Source organism: Gracilinanus agilis, chromosome 4 (assembly GCF_016433145.1).
Source record: "Gracilinanus agilis isolate LMUSP501 chromosome 4, AgileGrace, whole genome shotgun sequence".
Taxonomy (NCBI): Eukaryota; Metazoa; Chordata; class Mammalia; order Didelphimorphia; family Didelphidae; genus Gracilinanus; species Gracilinanus agilis.
The window spans coordinates 432001461-432020577 of NC_058133.1; the positions used below are offsets into that span (position 1 = coordinate 432001461).

General features: G+C 36.1%; 1 protein-coding gene across 2 annotated transcripts in view; it reads right to left on the minus strand.

Moving 5' to 3' along the window:
- RPS6KA2 (ribosomal protein S6 kinase A2) overlaps positions 1 to 19117 on the minus strand; it is a 538080-nt gene that overhangs the window by 81240 nt on the left and 437723 nt on the right. For both annotated transcript variants that reach the window (XM_044671880.1, XM_044671881.1), the window contains 2 exons: positions 17201 to 17232; positions 15716 to 15829 (listed from right to left, as the gene is read on the minus strand). In XM_044671880.1, coding sequence (XP_044527815.1) covers positions 15716 to 15829; positions 17201 to 17232 — 146 coding nt within the window. The remainder of the gene's footprint in view (positions 1 to 15715; positions 15830 to 17200; positions 17233 to 19117) is intronic.

A 19117-nucleotide genomic window follows, 5' to 3' on the forward strand; every position in this document is an offset into this window, starting at 1 on the left:
TTTTTACTATCCATTTCTGTAAATACTTATTTATAAAAGCTAATTAGGTTTGGCTAGCTGATAGATATTAACTGAAGATCAGTGTAGGAAGCACACAAGGGGGAACTTAGTGGGTGATAGAAGTAGAACTAATTTCTCTGCATTCCTAGAACCTTAGGTTGTTTTTTTTTTTGTTTTTTTTTTTTTGTTTTTGTTTTTTTTTAGAAACCTGTGATGGAAAAGTTATGGCTATCCTCCTGGGACCTTACCTGCCAGCATGATTGAGGGAGGGCTGGCTTAAGATGGTAGCCCAGAGCATATCCTGTGCAAGTTTCTCTTTGGATCTTATTGTAGCATATGACTAAGCCTAATTTTTGGCAGAAAGCTTTCCAGTTTTCCTAGCAGTATTAATCATGTAAGGCTTCCCATCTCCAGTCATTTCTTTTCTCTTTAATTCTTTTTTAGGGATTCTAGCTTTGCTTATCTTCAAACAAATTAATTTTTGATACTGCTCTTTTGTACAGAGCTCCATAGCTACTCCTTTAACCACTGAGTCACAATTTAGGTGAATTATTTAAAGGTAGCTTGTTTAGCTATAGTATTAACATGTTTAATCAGTGGCAACGAACAGAGTTCTGGATTGAAAGGTGACATCAAAAGGTGAGCATGTATGCTTTTCTCAGGATGGATATGTTATATGATAATAATAAAATATTATCGCCTCATTGAGGCAATCAATCTTGGATGACCCAAAGTGGATATTATTACCTGTGGTCTACCTACATCACACATAAGCCATGGGCTAATAAATGAGATCTAAGGAGAAAACTGACACAGAAAACAATGATTTTTACCTTATTCTTTGCCATCTATATTTTCAGATTTTTATTTTATTTTGGGGGGGGGCCGGGGCCTGGGATAATGTGCTGATTTTAAGATTCTAAGGATAGGAAGTAGATCTATGATTTAATTGACATAGGGAATTCCTGGATTAGGAAACTCCCTCTATAAATATAGATTGATAGCTTCTTAGCAACTTCAAGTTTTAAAGCACTGCCCAAAGCACTGATAAGTCAATTAAATTTGTCCAGGGTTACACAATTAGTATTCTTTAGAGGCAGGACTTGAATTCATTATTTCCGTTTCAATTCCTTGTGCTATATTCTTTTCTTTAAAGTCATATTTTAAAGTTATAACATTAAAAGCTGTCGCATGACTATGGCCATAAGTTAGCCAGAACTCTACATTTGTTTCAATTTTTATCTTTTATTAAATGCTATGATGGTTCTTTGGGGAAATATTTAAATAAATTATTTCAGCAAGCATGTCATAAAGTTTTAATTTCTATTGCCTTAATGATGCATATATATGGCATTAAAAATATAATACTATTACATTATGGGATTCCCATGTATTGAGTAAGTTGTTCCCTAAAGTCTCTAGATAGTTAGTATCCAGTTAGATAAAATATTCATCATCTCTTCATGTGTATGACTGGCTTTGCAAGGTGTTTTGTTCTTATCTTTGGAAACTTCTGATGTTTTTATCTTTTGCAAACCAAATTTCTTTTCTTATTCTACTAATATTGTGTGTTTTTTTAAAATTAAATACTATTTCTAAGTCTACTTTACTATTATGCTATCAATTTCATTTTGTGTAGTAATTTTCAGGTATCTGCTCTAATTGAAGTTATGAGAAAGTTTACATGTGACGTGGGAAATGAGCTTGGTTATAGATTTTTTCCAATTTTTTTTAGAGCCTCCTTTGATATCTATTCTTACTCTCATGTTTTATCTTTATGGTACTCGGGCGCCATGTGTAATTTTACATTTGTTCATTTGTTCAGTGTATATATTATGTGTATATTATATTATATATTATATTACAAAATATTATAATGTAAAATGCTATGTGGGGCACTGAGAGACACAAATGTAGATAAGAAAAAGTCTCTGATTTTACAGAGCTTACACTGTAGANTTTTTTTTTTAAACCCTTACCTTCCGTCTTGGAGTCAATACTGTGTATTGGCTCCAAGGCAGAAGAGTGGTAAGGGTAGGCAATGGGGGTCAAGTGACTTGCCCAGGGTCACACAGCTGGGAAGTGTCTGAGGCCAGATTTGAACCTAGGACCTCCCGTCTCTAGGCCTGGCTCTCAATCCACTGAGCTACCCAGCTGCCCCCTTGTCATAAAGTTTTAATTTCTATTGCCTTAATGATGCATATATATGGCATTAAAATATAATACTATTACATTATGGGATTCCCATGTATTGAGTAAGTTGTTCCCTAAAGTCTCTAGATAGTTAGTATCCAGTTAGATAAAATATTCATCATCTCTTCATGTGTATGACTGGCTTTGCAAGGTGTTTTGTTCTTGTCTTTGGAAACTTCTGATGTTTTTATCTTTTGCAAACCAAATTTCTTTTCTTATTCTACTAATATTGTGTGTTTTTTTAAAATTAAATACTATTTCTAAGTCTACTTTACTATTATGCTATCAATTTCATTTTGTGTAGTAATTTTCAGGTATCTGCTCTAATTGAAGTTATGAGAAAGTTTACATGTGACGTGGGAAATGAGCTTGGTTATAGATTTTTTCCAATTTTTTTTAGAGCCTCCTTTGATATCTATTCTTACTCTCATGTTTTATCTTTATGGTACTCGGGCGCCATGTGTAATTTTACATTTGTTCATTTGTTCAGTGTATATATTATGTGTATATTATATTATATATTATATTACAAAATATTATAATGTAAAATGCTATGTGGGGCACTGAGAGACACAAATGTAGATAAGAAAAAGTCTCTGATTTTACAGAGCTTACACTGTAGATAAATCACGTACAGGACAATATAAACCTTTATTTCTGGGCAGGGTAGATCTAAGGATCCTAGATCTTATTAGATCCTTAGGTTTACTTTGGGGTAAGATGGCCTTTTTGTAAGCCAGATCTCCTAAGGTAAATCCTCTTAGGAGTCTTTGGTTTAAAACACTATTTCTAGGTCTTACCATGTATTAGAGGCTTCAACACTGTTCCTTACCAATTAGCCCAAAGCTGGTTTCTACTTAACTACATGACTAGTGTTAATTTATACTAAGTCAAGATATTTTGGGATCATTATATTTTAATCCAACACACACACACACACACACACACACACACACACCTCCCTTCTGTTAATTGTGGGAGCTGCACTCACACAGGTGCTCTCTGAAAGACAATTTGACTGAATTATCTAAAGAGAACTTTTTTAGTTGTAGTATTTTTTTGTTTATCAGCAAATGTAACCTTTGCCTCAAGTTCTCCTGGAACATTTCCAATCTCCCAGGAGTGTCGCAATCAGTGCTCCTGAGAAAAACTACAGCTGCTCATTAGCAATTAACAAAAGAGTTACTGGATTTTAATAAAAAAGGTGCTAGAAAGTGGGTTTCTTCTCATTTTTTAATCATATATGCCTTTTGGAGGGGGGAAAAAGGTCAAAAAAGGATGGGTTTGTTTGTTATTCATTATTGTTGTAGATATTGTCACATAAGTCCATTTAATGAGAAACTTGTAATTTTTTTTTTTGTTCTTTAAAAAATGAATACAGAAACCAGGGCCCAGATCCTTCCTGGCTATGTGCCCCTGGGCAAGTTGCTTAACTCTGATTATCTAGCCCTTGCCACTCTTTTGTCTTAGAACTGATACAAAAATAGAAGGTAAGGGTTTAAAATAAATAAAATGTGAAAAAAACTAATAGAGGCATTTTATAGAAAGGGCACTCAATTTGTGCTGTCAGGTAATCCCTTAGATTTTCCAAACATAGAAAATTCTTTGCAACAAATTTGTTACTTGTTTTCAAATGATTATTTTGTTCACTTAGCCATCTCCCAGCTCTGTCTATGGTGTGGCTGAGTCATAGTTTATTTTTAGACCCAACTATTCCTTTATACAATATATCAATAATTGTGAATATTTATGGGGAATATTTGCAGATGGAAAGAAAGAAGGAAGGAAGGATGGAAACAAGCAGTTATTAAAGTATCTTCTATGTGCTAGGCAATGTGTTAAATGTTTTATAAACATTTCATTTGATTCTCATGACAATTCTGGGAGGTAGGTGCTGTTATTATTCCCATTTTTCATTTGAGGAAACCAAGATAGGCAGAGCTTAAATGACTTGTCCAGAACGACACAGCTAGTAAGTATCTGGGGCTATATTTGAACTCAGCTCTTCCTGATTCCAGAACCAGCACTCTATCTATTTTGTCACTTGGCTGCCTTTAGTGAGCCTCTGGTCCTTTGATTTCACCCTGGTCCAAATAAGGAGATAGCTTCTGCAAAGAACAAGTAGATTGCTATCTACTATGGGAGGAGATGTGAGATCAATGAATCAATAGACAGTCATCAAACATTGATTAACTGTGCTAAGTGCAAGTTATGCAAAGAAAGGTAAAGCACAGTCCCTGTTGTAAAGTGCTTATTTTCAATTTGGGGAGACAACATGCAAATAACTATGCATATGAAGGATATAGACAACAAAAATGGAAGGTACTTTCAGCAGGAAGGCAATAGTAGTCATGGGTGGAGTGTCGAGGGGCTTTTTGGAAAAGGCTTCTTGTAAAAGGTGGGATTTGTGTTGAGTTTTGGGGGGACCCGGGGAGACAGGAAGTGGAGGAAAGGGGAGAGAGAGGATTTCAAGCATGATGGACAACCAGAGAGAAGTCATGGAGTCAGGATATGGTGTTGTTGTATTTGAGGGACAGCAAGTAGACCAGTATATCTATATCAAGGAATATGTGAAAGGAAGAGCAAAGGATAAGAAGACTAGAAATGTAAGAAGGGATCAGGTTGTGAAAGGCTTTAAATGCCAGATGGAGCATTTTATAGTAGCTGGAAAAAGTGACTATGGTTCATTGGGTGGGGGAAGTGGGGACAGGGATTTGGGCAACGTGGTCAGAGCACTGCTTTAGGAAAAATCACTTTGGAAGCTAAATGGAGGATTGATAAGAGTGGGGAGGGACTTGAGGCATAGACAAATTTGAAAGCTATTAAAACTGTCTAAGTTTGAGACGATAAAGGTTTGTACCAACGCTATATCTGTGTGAATGGAGAGAAGATGATATATAGGAAAAGATTTTCAAAGGTAGACATACCAAAGCTGGTAGTGTATTGGTTAAATGTAGTAAGTGCCAGATAGGAGTCTAGGATGGTGCTGAGGTTGTGAGCCTGGTGATTTCCTAGTAATAGGAAATTTGAGAAGAGAGGAGAGTTTTGGAGGAAAAATAATAAAATCTATTTTGGACATGTTGAGTTTGAGATGCCTCCAGGATATCCAATCCAAGATGTCCAGATGGTCATGATTAGAGCTCAGGAAAGAGATTAGGGCTAGATGTTTCAATCTGAGAATCATCCACATAGAAGTGATAATTAAACCCACAGGAGCCAATGAAATCATTAAGATAGTACAGAGGGAGAAGTGGTTACAGCTCAGGAAAGAGCCTTCAAGATAGCCATGGTTAGTGGGCATGCCACAGATGAAGATACAGCAAAGGAGATTACAAATGAGTAGTCTGACAGGTAAGAGGAGAAACAGGCGAGATCAGGATCACAAAAACCTGGAGGAGAGAGAGGGTCTAGAAAGAAGGGATTCTTGTAAAATACTGCAGAAAATTGGTTAAATAGGAGGAGGATTTAGAAAAGGCCACTAAATTTGTCAGTTAAGAGATATTTGATAACTTTGGAGAGAGTTGTTTCAACTGAAAGATGAAGTCAGAAGCCACATTTCAGTTGCTTTCTGTAGTTCCTTAAATTCCAACATTAGAGGATCTTCCCTTAAGCTAAGACTCTGCAACTCTTGGAGAGACATAGAAAGAACAGTGGATTAGGGATTTTGGAAAGAGTTCTAATTCAGCTTTGCTACTACTAAAGATAGCTCATACATGTAGGAATTTATGGTCTCCAAAGCTGCTTAAGTCCATAATCTCATTTGATCCTTTTTTCTTCTCCTCATAGCAACCCTCTGAGGTTGTGCAAAATAATTATTTTATAGGTGAAGAAACTGAAAAGTAGGGCAGCTAAGTGATTTGAGTAAAGTCACACAGCTAGTAAATGAGGCCTTGAATTCGAGTTCCCTAGTTCTAAATCCAGTGTTATTTTTCACTGTTTTATAGCAACTTCTTGCCCTATTTTTTTTGAACCCTCCTCAATTATAACAACTATTGAGTTCGGTCAAGAAGAAACAGGACCAAAGTAAACCTGAGCCATCCTTATAGATCAATTGCATTGTACACAAGTGTACAAACATCATCTGAGAAGAGGTAGCAACCTACACTTTTTTCCATCCGGTGTAGATACTGACCCATGAATTAACCATTCTATCAAAGTAGTAAAGCAGGGAAAATATTAGCTTCAAAAGTACTCAATGTAGGATTTTTGAAACGCCAATTAACATATAATTGATTCACTACTTATACTGAATTCTGTATGCAAATCTCTTAGCATCCTTGGCAAAGTAGTACTTAAGTAGCCAGATTCTAAATACTCTAGGTATTTGAACATGAGAAAATTTCATTTCTTTAAAAAAAGTGTAATTTAGCCAGTTGCCCTCAGTTTAAAAAAAATTAGTGAGATTTTATTGTATTTCAATCTTCTGAATTCTCAGTGGAATAATCTGGTCAATTGAAGAAATTTGTTTCTGCTTACTTCTCTTATTTCCTTTGGGAATTTGTTAACCTCCAAAGCATCTGGCTACACATGTTTCATGATGAAAAGATGAACAAGAAGCCATAGAGATTTCTTTCCCTTCACCCAGGCCCACTGAATTGCTTCCTTTGCATTTGTCCTCCATATACCAACCCAATTTGCACTTCATACATTCCCTTGGGAGAATGAACAATCATTTCAATGTTTGAACATCAGCAACTTTTCAGGTTTGTTAAATATCTGGTCCCCAAAAATCACTGTTCCTCTTAACTAATAATGGGGGAAACTACCTTCAGAAGGGAAAGGATGTCAGAACTGAGGTTAACGAATGAGCCAGAGGATTCTCAAACAACTCTACACAAAAAGGTCAAGAGTGTGAGTAAGGATAGAAAAATTATAGAAGGAAAAGAGGTGTTTTTTTTAATCTGTTCCTTTTCTTCTGGCTCACTCATTTCCTTAGAAGAAAGGTTTTCATCTTAAACTAAAGAGGGACAATGAAGAGATCAGAGTAGATTGATTTTTCTGAATAAAAAAGACAAAGAAATGTTTTCTTCTACCATTAGTTTGATAAGCAAAGCTGGCTCTGAGTAGTTTATGTAAAGGGCTTCCTGGGGATGGCTGGATGATTTGTTTTCTCGAGCAGAACAACCGTTAAGAATTTTTCTTTCTTTTCTTCTTTTATTTTTGGGCGAGGGGCCCAAAATGATTTGTTTTGTTTTGTTTTCTTGAGCAGAACAACCGTTAAGAATTTTTCTTTCTTTTCTTCTTTTATTTTTGGGCGAGGGGCAAGGTTATAAATCTTGTTCCCTTCTCATCGTCAAATTTCCAGCAAAACATGATCTTTAGTGGTAGTCTGCCCTTAAACACTTCTGTCAGGGATGAGGATATCTACAATGCTAAGGTAAACAGGACCTTTCCCATTTTTCCTCCTCTTCCTTATAATTATCTCAGTAGAGGGGATGAAAGCTTTAAGAATGCCTGTTTAACATCCCTCAAAGTGGTGGGTCTTTCATTACAGGAATAAAGGCTTGTTAATAATTTTGTCTATTGTCATCTTCCTCTGCCTCCAATTTAACAACTCAACAGCAGAGAAAGTGATTTGTATCCACTTATCAGGAAGCAAAGAGGCCTGGCTGGAGAGCAAGGAAGAAATTTCGATTATTTATAATCCTAAGTGTGTTCCTATAGAGAGCCACTCTATTATTCTTTCCAATCAAGAGATTGCCATATAGCTAAATGAAAACAGAAGGAATGGGACCGGATTAAGAGAGGAAACAAGAAAGGCAAGTATTGTTTCAATTTTGCCTCAGTATCCCCATTTGTTTAACACATCTAAGCCAGAGTGTCTGGCACATCACAAGTGGTTAACAAATACTCACTGACTGACAGTTAATACATGGATTTTTCATTGTCTAAAAACCCCCTTCTTTTTTCTTCATCCTATAGCTAATCAGCATTTATGGTGAAAAGGGGCTCAGTGCCTAGGAGGAATAGTAAGCTGAACAGGAAATCTTTTCTTAAAGATAATACAGGCAATAAAATAAGTTGGTAGGTAGCATAGTGGACTGAGTGCTGGACCTGGAATAAGGAGGACTGATCTTTCTGCGTGCAAATTTGGCCTCACACTCTTGTGAGTTTTATGATCCTGGACAAGTTAGCAAACTCTATTTGCCTCAGTTTTCTCATCTTTACAATGAGCTAAAGAAGGATATGGCAAACTGCTTCAGTATCTTTGCCAAGAAAATCCTAAATGGTATAAGAAAGAATTGGGCATGACTGAAAACAACTAAACAACAATAGCAAAAGTAAATTTCGGGGGCAGCTGGGTAGCTCAGTGGAGTGAGAGTCAGGCCTAGAGACAGGAGGTCCTAGGTTCAAACCCGGCCTCAGCCACTTCCCAGCTGTGTGACCCTGGGCAAGTCACTTGACCCCCATTGCCCACCCTTACCAATCATCCACCTATGAGATAATACACCGAAGTACAAGGGTTTAAAAAAAAATTAAAAAAAAAAAAGTAAATTTCACAGCGAAATTCAGAAGGATAATCTCATTTTAAGAAAATGCAGACTATTTTTTCCTGAGAATCAAATTACATAATGATTCTGTCAACTATTTCTACCAGAGGAAAAAAAAGAAATCTTTCATAATTCAGTCTCATCCTTTCTAGACCATAGAATCACAGATTTCACGCTAGAAAGGACCTGGTGGTCATCTAATTCAAACTACTAATTTTATATATGAGGAAGTTGAGACTCAGCTGTCACATAGGTAGTAATCAACAAAGAAAACCCACATTTTCTGACCTGTGGGGTAGGATGATAGCTGGGTGCTGTAATGGAAAGAGTTCTGGACCCTGAGTCAGAAAGACTCATTTCCCTCAGCCCAAATCTGGCCTCAGACATTACTTGTGTAATCCTGGGCAAATCACTTAATCCTGTTTGTCTCAGTTTCCCTGTCTGTAAAATGAGCTGGAGAAGGAAACGGCAAACTACTCCAGTATTTTTGCCAAGAAAACCCCAAATGAGATTTGTGAAAAATTAGGTATGATTGAAATGACTGAAGAATGTCAATTTCTGATGTAGAATTTAGCTTATTTTAATCTAGACGATAATAATATTATATTAGCTTAAAGACTAGCCTATATTTTATGTGCTTTCTTAAGGCATTTAAATTCTTAACCCTTTCCTTTTTAATTACAATATGAAAATTTTGCTGATACCCAGGAAAGAGAAGTGAGCTCACACGATAGCAAAAAGATAGCATGAGCCAGTAAGTCAAAAGATCCATAGAGTGAAATTTGGGTAGAATATCTGCAGGTAAGAGGAATATTTGCATGATAAACTCCACATTAAAGATGAAAAAAATCAAACTTCAACTTCATGACATTTCATTTTTCAAGCTCCCCAACTTAAATAAGGGCAAATAAAAGTGCTTTAGTCATCAAAAATACAAAAATAGCTTCTGGGAAATTTCACAGGCAGGATGAAGCAGTTGTTAGAGGAGTCCTTGAAGCATCATATTTCAATTCCTGACTGAAGCTGAGAAAAGCTGAACCCTGGGGTTTATGGGTTCAAAGACTGGAATAAAATTAAGCATGTAGCTTTGGTGTATGCCTTTGAATCAAGGATCTTTAAACCTGACATTTTAACCTAAAGATGAAGATTATGTCATCTTTGAAATCACAGTGATGGGTTTGAAAATTCTTGTTAGACATGCGGAACATTTGGTTTGAATTCATTTAATAGAGTTATAAAAAATAAATCACAAGTAAACTTGTCTCTATTCAAAATGTGTCTTCGCATGTTTTTTAAAGCACTAGTGCTTTCTTTTCTCAGTCTATTTTTAGAAACTACTGTTAGCAGCTCTAAGTAGAAAATTCTACTCATTGAGTCTTCCCATGTGAAGAGGCAAAGATGTACCAACCAGGTAAGAGAACAGATCTTGCCATCTGGTCTCATGTAGCCTCTAGGGTTAAGTCCGAAAGCTATAGTTCTGAGTTCTAAAAGCTCACAACAGCAGAGATAGTATGGAGCCACTGTGTCTATTGTCAGTAGAAAGAGGGGAAGAGAAGTTGTACTTCAACTCTTTTGTTCAAGCCTTGGAAAAGGCTTCTGTTAACAAAAATAAAAGGAAAATTAAAATAAGAAAAATTAGAAAACATTTTCCTGAATCCTTTGGAAATGGACTGATCAACTGACAGTGATACTAACCAGTGAGGTATTGGAAAATACAGATTCTGATCCCCCAAATGGGTCATTCTGCCTATATTTTAAAATTTGCATATAATATACATATTATATGTTATATTCATATATTACATTATAAAATATGTTATAGATTTATTAAATCTATTATGTTATAGTTAATCTATACATAGCGGTTTATGAAACATGGATCTTAATTCTTCACTGATTGCAGATGATATTTTTAATAATACATATAATAATAATATTTATATAGCACTTAGCATTTGCTAGGCACTGTGCTAAGCACTTTACAAAATTATCTCATTTGATCCTCTCAGCAAACCTGGGAAATAATATCCATTTTGTTGTTTTTTAGTGGTGACCAACTCTTCATAACTCCATTTGGGGCTTTCTTGGCAAAGATATTGAAGTGATTTGCTTTTTTCTTCTCCAGCTCATTTTACAGATGAGTAAACTAAGACAAATAGGGTTAAGTGACTTGCTCAGGATTACACAGCTAGTAAGTATCTGAAGCCATATTTGAACTCAAGTCTTTCCGACTCCAGGACCTGCACTCTCCATTGTACTACCTGGCTTCCCCTTTTCCCCATTTTACAGATGAGTAAACTGAGGCAAACAAATTAACTGACTTGTTCAGGAACACATAGCTCTTAGGTATCTGAGGCCATATTTGAACTCAGGTCTTTCTGACTCCAGGTCTAGAGCTCTATCCATTGTGCCATCTAGTTGTTCCTATTGTAAAATGCTACTTTAATTTTTGATTATCCTCAGATTGATCTGAGTATCCTTTAATATTAATTTTTGATTATTTTATCCTCAAGGGTGTTAGATCTTTTAATGACAAAGTTTCCCAAATTTGTCAGGTTAATCTGATTACAAAGTCTCCATGGGTCTTTATTTTTTAAATTATATTGCTTTGTTTTTAAATCAACTTTATTTCCAAATAATTTACTCTCCCCCAAAGCCTTTTAAGATTAAAAAAATGGGAAAAAATACAGTAAAACCCTCCAAGATATTGACTGAATTTGAAAGTGCCTGCAATTTTCCATGCTATAGTCCTCTAAACATATGGTTGACTGTCTCTTATTTTCTTGCCCATAATAAGTAGTAGAGCTGAGATTCAAAATCAAGTCCTTCTTATTCCATAAGCAGACCCTTCCCATTGAATCAATACTTAAAAAAAATCAATTCTAAGTATCAATTCCAAGGCAAAAGAGTGGTAAGTGCTAGGCCTTTGGGGTTAGGTGAATTGTCTGGGATCATACAGCTAGGAAGTATCCGAGGCCAGATTTGAACCCAGGCCTGATGATGCTGAGCCACTTCACTAAGCCACTATTTCTTATAACCATAGTAAGCCACAGACAGATGACACAGCAGCTGTTTTGGTGAATAGTAAATAGAAAGGCTTTGAATCCAGCAGATTTGAATTTAAATTTAATTTTAATTAAATTTATTTAAAGAACACAGTTCATAGATCTAGGGCTCAGAAGGACACCTAGGAGCCATCTAGTTCAACTCCATTTTAGAGATGAGGAAACTGAGGTCCAGAGAGATTGTATGATTTATGTAAAGTCACATCAGAGAGGGAATTTGAACCTAGTCTGGCACCAGTCAATGCATTGTAGTACGTAATGTCATAATAATTGGCAAGGAACTTATTAAACTCTTTATGGCTCGATTTCCTCATCTGTAAAATGAGCTGGAGAAGGAAATAGCAGACCACTCCAATATTTGCAAAGAAAACTCCAAATCGCATCACGAAGATACAACTTAAAAATGACTGAACAAAAATAGGGATAATTTTTTGGGCTATTTACATCATAAGGTTGTTGTGAAGATAAATGAAATATATATATATATATATGTATATATACATATATACATATATATATATAAAGTTTTGTCAACCACATGTTGTTAAATAAATGTTAGCTGTTGATAACTGGGAATCAGTGTACCATAGTGGATTTTAAGCCAGAGAAGACTGGAGTTTGAATTCTATCTCTGTTACTTATTAGCTATGGGATCACAAGAAAGTCATTTAACATTTCTGATTTTAGTTTTTCTCATTTGTAAACTGGGAGAAATAGTAGGTAAGCATACCCACCTAAATCAGAAGGTATAGGGACTGGACCTGGGATTCTATTAATATAGGCAATTTCCAGGAATAGAAATTCCCTTTTCCCAATGTATATGGTTGACAAAATTCTTTACACGCATTATTTTATTTGAACTTCACCACAACTTTATGATGTAAACAACACCTTCTCTGCAACTCCGAGCCTCAGAGAGTTACCTAGAACCCTAGGGGTGAGGTGGAGGGGGGGTTAAGTGATTTACTCAGGATCATAAGCTAGTTTGTGTCAGAGGCACGACTGGAACTTGGAAGCCAGTTCTCTGTCCACACTCTGCTAGGTTATCTCTCTATTTGAAAAGTTTTGTAATCTTTAAAGCATAAAACCAGTGTCAGCTATTATTATTCCTCCCTGCCTTTGTTTTACCACCCTCCCCATGTCTTGACGCCCCTTAACAATAGAACACTGGAAAATCCATGTATTTCTGGAAATAGATGGGAAAAGGAAAAGAAGACTTAGATGATACTTAGCTAAAAGAATGCAATTTTTTTCTTAAGGACTTGGAAGCAAGGAGCAGCCCTGAGTTTTTAGAAGAATTAAGTACTTGAAGTTCTAAATCTTAGTGTTTATAAAATTCTAGGTTTTGTGTTTTTTTTAAAATTTTATTTTTAAATTAAAAGTACCCTATTGAAGCACAAATGTAGAAAAACAAACATTCAAGCATTCCCAAAGCTTGACTGAAAGACCATCATTATACTTCTGAAATTACAAATAGATAACTCAGGGCTTTGAAAGTTTGGCCATGATTGTACTTTGAGAAAGGAAAAACGTATAAGAATTGAAGTCAGGATACCCCATACATACACAATCAAATGCTTTTTTTTTTCTTTTTAAAATTCAGTTATTTAAGGAATGAGAGGAAATGAAGGTTAATCCTTAAATAGGCAAGGAAGGTATCAGCAGAAGTTCTGACATCCCTGAAAAATCCAATGTGCAAATAGTAAAATAATGAACAAAAGCCTCACAGGGGTGCTATGAGGACCAAATGTGAAGAATCCTTTAGAAAGCAGGAAATACTGCCCAAATACAAAGTGTTAATATTAAATATTAGTACTTCCTGGTCTTTCGAATGCTAAGTAAGTGCGGTACAGTGCTTATATGTGGTCTTTCTACTGGCTAGTTCCTTCGGGGACTGCAATGACCTCCCCCCACCCCCAACCCCTACTCCCTAACCACATGATGCAAGTTGCTATTCATGTATACATTTCTACAGGTAGAAATAAGTTTAAGTGACAGATTGAGACCCTGTGAAGAACTAGCTCCATTTTTCACTTAAAGTACATTAAAATCACTAGATCTAGAGGGAATTTGGAGATCTGATAATCTTTACATCCTACATTTCTCTCTCTCTTTTTTAAAGCAGAATAAAGTGAATTTAGAAAAGGATTATTAAAGAGGCTCAAGTTTATTTTACAGCAATTAAAATATATAGAAAAAAAACCAGAATTTAGAGCTAGAAGGAATCTTAAGTAGAGATAGTTTAATCTCAGGAGTGAATAATTACAAATTAGAGGGAGAGAAACATCTAAAGAAAGACAGGCACACAGATCAGCTTCAAAACAAAATTAGTTAGCACTTGATACCTTCAGTGTGTTAAAGGAGCAATTCCCTTAAGGAAAGATGCTTTCTTTGCTATGTAAAATGCTTAGTCCAGTAACATGCCTGGTATTTGTGTTTGAGGGGCATAAATAAATATGAATACTTGAACAAACAATAAAATGAAGTAGTTGTATAATTAGCGGATTAATAGTGGTAGTCTTTTATATGAAGTCTGGATATGTGTACATTTATTCAGTTGCACACATATACATATATATAAATTCACACATACATGTATATATGGACTCAAGTGTAGACCTAAGTATATAGACTGATAAAGGAGCTTCACTGAAGATATTGAATTAAGATAGAAAATGATTCTTAATTTCAATTGACTAATAAACTTCTTAGAATTCATTTACACCTTTTAAACACATGCACACACCCTTAATATATACCTCTACCTTTGTTGAGAAGCATCATGCTTTAGTAGGTAGAGAGAAGACCTTAAAAGTCAGGAAGGTAGCACCTCTTCAACAAACTACTCGTGTGACCCTGGGCAAGTCATCTAACCTCTGCTAAGTCATCAAACTCTCTGGGTCTAAAAGTGGCAGTGCTCTCGTAGATCTGTACTGATATATTTCCTCACGGGAGGAGTTTCCCAAACTGGTGAAATGACAGGTCTGCACTAAAATAAATTAAAAAAGGAAAACACTTCCCTTTGGGGAGGAAGAAAGCATCATTCTAAATGTCAATGATGTTCATCAAACATTCATAAGAATAGGGCAATTCACTTAGTCTTGCCTGTGACACAGTTTTACTTCTACCACTCAAGGAATTTTTTAAAAAATCAAATTCTTTTCATATTTAAATATTTTATTTTTTAGAAAAATTTTCCATGGTTACATGATTCTTGTTTTTACTTTCCCCTTCACCCCCCTTCATCTCCCCATATCCAACACGCATTTCCACTGGTTTTAACATGTGTGATCAATAAAAATGAAATTCTTAACACTCAATTCTTATTCTCTTGAACTACTGTTCCACACGCCTATGTTTGGAGCTGTTATCAAAATCCAAATTGGTTTTAGGCAGTGACCAAGAGGGCTATATGAATCTCAAAGCAAAGGGTAGGGATTCTCCTGTTAAGGGCAATGTGGTCCATGGACCACTCAACACTTGCAATTCCTTTGGAGACAGTTATGTAAGAAGGAAATTTTAGGTATTTTAAATATATATTAAATATGTGTGGCCGCCAGGAATCAACAATTCAGGTTGATTCCGTAATTAAATCACACAGTTACTATGCTGTACCATGAAAGATCCTCTCTGATGATGTTTCATTTAGGTCAATTGCTTAGCATATTAATGATTTGTAAAGGAAATTAAGACTAGGTAAGACTCATTGGTGATCTGCATTAGACTGACCACTTTCAATTCTTAGAGATATAGATCCTGGGCATAGCTTATCTCTTGGGGCTAAGCTGTATGCATCAGTTTCTGTGCCCTTCCTTGGAAACTCTTTTCATATGACGGAATTCCCAATCTCGGTAAGAATGGCCCTAGGTAACAACACTTGGGGGACAGAAGGGTAAATAGCCACATCTACATTTACCACTCAGAATTGCATGGGAACAAACAGAAACAATACTCATCCATCCATACCTAGTCTGTTGGAGGGGTTTCTTTTGAAGAGAGCTCGCAGCAAACTCTGGGCTTCAATGCTTAGGAACTGAGGCATCCCTAGCTTAGCTCTGAAAAATATAAGAATGTTTTGTTATATAAGATAAATTTGTAAAACAGAGGAAGAGAGACCCTTCTAAAGATTTTCTGGAATATTGAGTCATCAGTGCTGTATATCTAGAACTCAAAGACACAGAACCCCCTTTGTGGCAGCAAAGAGCACACGTGGCATTAAGCATTTGAAATCCTTCTGCAATTTTCCCAGTCAAATATATGGACACTTGTGGCTGAGGGTTAAGCCTGGTTTTATACCAGCTGTTCCAAAATTCTTAGTGTAGCTTTAAGTTTTAGTGACACCTTACATTTCTAACAGGCCATAGGACTTCTCATTTACTACAGAGATTTCACTAACATTAGAATGGGCAAAATAGATTAACTTTGTATCCATTTACCCATCAAATGGATAGCTAGGTGGTACAGTAAGATGTAACATTGGATTTGGGTTTAGGAAGACCTGAATTCAAATCTAGCCTTACTTACTAGCGGTTTGACCCTGGGCAAATTACTTAACTGTTTGCCTCATTTTTTCTTCATCTGTTAAATGAATTAGAGAAACCATTCTAGTATCTTTTCCAAAGAAACTCCAAATGGGATCATGAAAATTTAGACAAGACTGAAAGGACTGAATGGCAAAAAGCATTCAAATGAAGTGTATCCATCTCCTAATTCAGTTTTAGCATCAGTAAAATAACTTCTACTAAAGCTTCAAAGGCATAATAATAATAACTTACATTTCTATATAGGTTTGCTAAGTGCTTTAAATGTAGTACCTCATTTATGCCTTAAATAGCTTATGAGGCAGGTGATATTGTTACCCCTATTTTACAGATGAGGACACTAAAGCTAAGAGGTTAATTGTCACATAGCTAGAAAATAACTGAGGTAGGATTCAAATTCGGGTCTTCCTGAGTCTCAATCTAGCACTCCGCCTGGCTGTCAAAGGAAACCAGTGTCAAAGTTAAATTTTCCATTTTGGCCAAGCTAGGTCAGCCATGTTGGAGGGAGAACTGTTGAGCTTTCTTATTTTAGTGCGAGAATACTAGTCTGTTGTAATGCTAATTCTCCAAATAAGGAGCAATGCTTTTAGAGAAAGAGATAAAAAAGAAGGATGAATTGGAGGAGGAAGAGGAAGGAGAGAAGAAAAAAAAGAAGAGAAGTAGGGGTAGAGGAGGGAAAGAGGAGGATGAGAAGAAGAAGAAGTGGAGAAGAAAAGAGAAGGAGAATAAATAAGAGAAGGAGAAGAACAAGAAGAATGAGAAAGAGGAGGAAGGGGAGAAGAGGGGAAAAGGAGGTGGGGATGGATAGAGGAAGAGGAGAAAAAGACATCTCATTTTTGGTAAGATAGAATCTTTCTATGATAAACATCAAAAGACTAAATCTTACGCTTTTCTTTCAGAGAGCATTATTTCTGATCCTTTTCTTGAAATGACATACTATTACTTGATTTTGGCTCATCTCATTAAGAAGGAAATAATGCACTAAAAAGCATTTTTAAGTGCCTCTATTGTTCTAGACACTATGCTAGGCTTTGGGGATATGAAGACAGAGAATCAAACACCTCTAAACTCTAGGAGTGATGCTTTTAAGTCACCACTTCAAATAAATTAGGGAGTGGTGTGCTCTATTTGAAAGCATAGATACATAAATATTCAGATTTTTTAAAAAGATGAAAATTAGCAGGGGGTGTTGGTAGGTGGTGGCAACACGATTATTTGTTTACCAAAAGGATTCACAAGAGGATTCCTTTAAATTTCTTCCCTCTTTCAATTTATATTTATTTTCTTAAAATTTTCTTAATTTTATTTTTTCTATATTTTTCACTTTTGTAAGTAATCTTGTAAAACCCAAACCCCCAAACATAAACCCAAATAAACAATTGGAAAATCATATGCTTTCATCTGCATTCTGACTCCAACAGTTGTTTCTCTGGAGGTGGAGAGCATTCTTTGTACCAAGTCCCTCAGCACTGTCCTGGATCTTTGTATTGCTGAGAATAGCTGTCTATCTCAGTTGAATATTCCACAGTATTGCTATTGCTGGGTGCTTTCCATCCTTCATTTAAAACAGGATTTAATTTACAAAAACTTCAGCTTATGTTCCACCTTTCAGGAAGCTCTCTGTTCTACAAAATGGCAAGTGCATGCACCAACAGCAAGGCTGGTGGTAGAGACTGGCTAAACTGACTAACTCTGCTGGCTGGAATTTCATTCTCTTAATTATGAGTTTGTAGAAGCTAACTAGAGTCCTCCTCCCTCTCTTTCATTTTCTCAAGCCCATTCTACTCCTTTCCCTTTTGGCTTTTCCATTGCCTGAAACTTGTAGGGGAGATGAAGATATGGTCAGAGTGTAGATACAGGACCATGTTGAGGTTTCTTTATCCTCATCACAAGCCCTAGCCCTAAGGATAAAAAAAAACATCCTTGAGAGTAATTATGATAATGAACTAAACTAAGTTATTATAATTATTATTTTTTGCCAAGAACAATTTGCAAACTAAGGGTGAAAAATGTAATTAGGAATTTCCAATGAATGAACTGGGAAATGGTAAGGAGTCTCAGCCAGCAGATGCCTTTATCTGATTATAATGAAAGCAAGTTGGTTAAAGTGTCAGTGCCTGAGTTATGTGTGTGGAAAGGTAATTTATAGCACTGAATACTGTGTTGAACTTGGAGGCAGGAAGACTCAAGTTCGCATCTTATCTCTGCCACATTCTAGTTGTGTGACCTTGGGCAAGTCACTTGTTCCCAGGGAACTCTCTAAGATTATTCATTGTAGATCTGCCTAACTGAAAGGAGTTTCCATCGGTATAGAGCCTTGCTGGCGAAGCCATGACACAGGTGCTGGGGTGGCACAGAGAGGGCTGCTCCATTCCCCCTCTCCACAGTGCCTGAGGACATTTTTTGCATGCCCAGCCCCTCTGTCCAGCCTCTTAATGCAAGCACTTCCTCCCTCCACGGTCTGGGGTAATGTGGGGGGCTCAAAGGCAGCTTGAAGTTGCACTTTGGGCACATGATCTTGAAAATATTTGCCAACATTGGCATAGAGTTCCCTAAATGGATAAAACCACAGATCCTGACAAAAATAAACAGCAAAAAAGTATGTGCTATTTCCTGAGGTTATTTCCATTTTAAGAGACTATAAGAAAGGGCAATGACTTAAAGGAATAATTATTTAATTTTGGTAAATTTTTTTTAATATTAAGGCAATTGAATGAGGATATATTTTGGGACACCTGTATGGTGCCTCTGAAATTGCTTTGAATTTACCTTGAATACTACTTGAGGATACCTAGAGCTTTAGGCAGAAAACACAATAATGCCCCAG